This window comes from Myotis brandtii, unplaced genomic scaffold (genome assembly GCF_000412655.1).
Source record: "Myotis brandtii unplaced genomic scaffold, ASM41265v1 scaffold920, whole genome shotgun sequence".
NCBI classification, from domain to species: domain Eukaryota; kingdom Metazoa; phylum Chordata; class Mammalia; order Chiroptera; family Vespertilionidae; genus Myotis; species Myotis brandtii.
Genome location: NW_005371792.1, coordinates 492,186 through 496,372, shown reverse-complemented (window position 1 = coordinate 496,372; position 4,187 = coordinate 492,186). Strand labels below are relative to the sequence as shown.

The window sequence follows — 4,187 nt, the reverse complement described above, 5'->3', positions numbered from 1 at the left end:
ATGCCCCCCCACCGCCGGCCTGCTCGCCCCAACTGCGCCCCCTGCAGGCCTGCTCGCTCCCAACTGCCCCCCCTGCTGGCCTGATCACCCCTAACTGCCACTGCCTCAGCCCCGCCACCGTGGCTTTGTCCAGAAGGACATCTGGAAGGTCTCCCGGAAGGTCTCCTGGTCTAAATAGCATATTACTCTTTTATTAGTATAGATATTTATGCAGCCCTGGCCAGGTTGCTTGGTTGGAGAATTGTCCCATACACCAAAGGTTGCAGGTTCAATCCCCAGTCTGGGCACATACATGAGGCAACCCATCAATGTTTCTCTCACATCAATCAATTTCTCTCTCCCTCTCTCCCTCCCTCCCTCTCTTCCTCCCTTCTTCTATTTCTAAAAAATCAGTAAACATATCCTTGGATAAGGATAAAAAAATCTATATATATTCAATAACTAGCAGAGATTTAAAGAAAACAATGAATGACAAAGAAAATAGAAACGAATGTGAGACAACTTACAACACATGCTTAGTTCATATGAATGGATTCTATGGTCCATGGAAACTGTATAAAAACAGAACTTAACATGAGTTTTGTCTTTGTTCTTGTTCCAGTGTTAATGTTTGTTTATCTGCTTTATTTTTATAGGGATGTGCATGCTGTCTGTCTCTGGGATGATAAAGGCCCAGCAAAAATTCACCAGGCTTTAAAAGAAGATATTCTTGAGTTTATTAAGCAAGCACAGGCAGTAAGTTCTGCACCTTTATATTACATTTATTTTAAGGTTTTACTCAAAGAATATTATAAAAATAATACTTTAAATGTAGGACTTCCTGAAGTAATTTTAAATATTATATTGACTCGACGTATTTCTTAAATAAATTTTTTAATGAAATGATAATCATCTGCTTATTTTCCCCCCTCAGTGACATTTCTTTTAAGAGAGTACATTATTATCCTCAATTAAAAGATGTTATAAACAACAAGTGAACAAACAAAACAAAGTTATAGACACAGACAACAATATGGTGGTTACCAGAGGGGAAGGAGGGTGGAGGGATGTTGAAGAGGGTAACGGTGGTCAATATATGGTGACGGGAGACTAGGCTTTGGGAGGTGAGCACACAATGTAATATGCAGATAATGTATTATTGAATTGTACACTTGAAACTTATATAAAGGTTATTAACTAATGTCACCACAATAAATTTAATTGTTAAAAACAAAGATTTAAAATTTCAGTTTTTTATAGGTCCTTTAGATGTCTCCGCCACCATTTATTTTTAGCCATATGTCAGCCCACATAAATCTATTTTTTTCTCACACTAATACCTCTTTTCAAACTGACAGTAGTTTTTTTCAAATTCCATCCATGTTGTTCCAAATGGCATGACATTTTTTTATGGTTGAATAATATTTCATTCTGTGTATGTACCACATATTCTTTCTCCATTCGTCTGTCTGTGGACATTCAGGTTGTTTCCATATCTTGGCTATTGTAAATAATATTGCAACGAACAGGGGGGTTTTCACGGGGCCGGGGGGGGGGGTTGGTTCAAGGACTCCTAGCAGATGCCAAAATCCATGGATGCTCAAGTCCCTTAGTCCGCCCTTTGTATCTTTTGGTTCTGCATCTGTAGGTTAAACCAATTACAAATGCAGAACCCATGAATACAGAGGGCCGACTGTATATTTTTTCAAATTAGTGTTTTTGTTTTCTTTGGATGGATAGTTAGAGGTAGAATTTCTGAATCATATGGTAGTTCTATTTTTTATTTTTTGAGGAACCTCGATACTATTTTCCATAGTGGCTGTACTAATTTATATTCCCACCAACAGTGCACAAGGGTTCCCTTTTCTCCACATCCAACACTTATTCTTGTCTTCTTTATAATAGCCATTCTACCAGGTGTGAAGTGGTATCTCATTGTGGTTTGGATTATCATTTCCATGATGATTAATGATATTGAACATCTTTTCATGTACCTGTTGGTCATTTGTATGTCTTCTTTGGGAAAAGGTCTATTTGGATTCTCTGCCCATTTTTAATTGGTTTTTTGTTTTGTTTTGTTTTGTTTTGTTTCTGTATTGCTATTGAGTTGTATGATTTTTTAAAATCTATTTTGGATATTGACTCTTATCAGATAGGATTTGCAAATATTTTCTCCCATTCAGTAGATTGCCTTTTTATTTTGTTGATACTTTCCTTTGATGTTTGGAAGCTTTGTTGTACATTGATGTACTCCTACAATGTTTATTTTTGCTTTTTGTACCAACTGCAAAAAAAAAGCACTACCAACGTTGATGTCAAGGAGCTTACTACCGGTGTTTTCTTTTAGTAGTTTTATGGTTTCAGATCTTAAATTCAGTTTTTAATCTATTTTGAGTTAATGTTATTTATGTTGAAAGATGGTCAAGTTTTATTCTTTTGCATGTGGCTGTCCAATTTTCCCAGCACCATTTATTGAAGAGATTGTCCTTTTCCCATTGTAGATTGCTTTGGGGTTTATGCACATTTTAACAATATTCTTCCAAGTCCTGAGCACAGAATATCTTTTCATTTTTGTGCCTTCTTTAGTTTCTTTTATCAATGTTTTATAGTTTCCAGTGTAGGTCTTTCCCCTTCCTGGTTAAATTTATTCTTAGGTATTTTATTCTTTTTGTTGCATTGTAAATAGGATTGTTTTTATAATTTCTCTTTCCAATAGTTTCCTATGAAACAAACAGTATAGAAACACAATGGATTTTTGGGTTGTGATTTTGTATACTGCAACTTTACTGAATTTGTTTATTCTAAAAGTTTTTTTGTGGTGGTGTTAGGATTTTCTATATATAACATCGTATCATTTGGAAATGGTGAGTTTTTCGCCTTCCTTTCCAATTTAGTTGCTTTGTATTTCTTTTTCTTGCCTAATTGCTCTGGCTGGGACTTCCAATGTTTTGTTGAATAGGATTGGTAAGAGTGGGCATCCTGTCTTGTTCCTGACCTTAGAGGAAAGGCTTTCGGCTTTCTCCATTGAATATGACATTAGTTGTGGGCTTGTCACATAAATCCTTTATTATGTTGAGGTACTTTCTCACTATACCTACCTGGTTGAGAATCTTTATCATATAAGGATGTTGAATTGTGTCAAATGTATCTTCAGCATCTACCAAGGTGATCATGTGATTTTTATCCATCTTGTCAACGTGATATTATCACATGGATTGATTTGCCAATGTTGAACCATTCTTGCATCACTGGAATAAATCCCACTTGATCATGGTGTGTAATCCTTTTAATGTGCTATAGAATTTGATTTGCTAATATTTTCAGGATTTTTGCATCTACATTTATCAGGGATTTTAGCCTGTAATTTTCTTTTCTTGTGGCACTCTTGTCTAGTTTTAGAATCAAGATAATGCTGGCCTTGTAAAATGAGTTTGGAAGTATTTTCTGTAAGAATTTGAGAAGAATTTGGTATTAATTCTCCTTTAAATACTTGATAAAATTCACCAGTGAAGCCATCTGGTCCTGGACTTTTGTTTTGTCTGTTGACTTAAAAAAAAATTTTTTTTAATTTATTTCAGAGAGGACCAGAAAGGGAGAGAGAGATAGAAACATCAATGATGAAAGAGAATCATTGATCAGCTGCCTCCTGCATCTCCCCTTCTACCCACCCCCCTCCCCAGGAATCAAGCCCACAACCGGGGCATGTGCCCTAACTGGGAATCGAACTGTGACCTCCTGGTCCGGGCTGTTTGTTGACGTTTTTGATTGAATCTCCTTACTAGTGATCCGTCTATTCAGATTTTCTATTTTTTTATGATTCACTTTTGGTAGACTGTATGTTTCTAGTAATCTATTCATCAGTTCTAGGTTGTCAGATTTGTTGGCATGTAATGTTCATAGTAGTCTCAAGACCCTTTGTATTTCTGTGGTATCAGTTGTATGTCTCCACTTTCATTTCTGATTTTGAGTCCTTTCTCTTTTATAGGTAAGTGCACAAGTTTTTGTGAACATTTTTTGTACACAGATATTTATAATACTAGAGGTCTGGTGCACAAAATTTATGCATGGAGTGGGGGTTCCCTCAGCCCAGCTTGCACCCACTCCAATCGGACATCCCTCTCACACTCTGGGACCGCTGGCTCCTAACCACTCACCTGCCTGCCTGATTGCCCCTAACTGCCCCCCTGCCAGCCTGATCACCCTTAACC

General features: G+C 36.8%; 1 protein-coding gene across 1 annotated transcript in view; it reads left to right on the top strand.

The window, feature by feature from the left end:
• CUL5 (cullin 5) overlaps positions 1-4,187 on the top strand; it is a 59,431-nt gene that overhangs the window by 7,114 nt on the left and 48,130 nt on the right. The window contains exon 2 of the mRNA XM_014532894.1: positions 636-735. Within this exon, the coding sequence (XP_014388380.1) occupies positions 636-735 (100 nt within the window). The remainder of the gene's footprint in view (positions 1-635; positions 736-4,187) is intronic.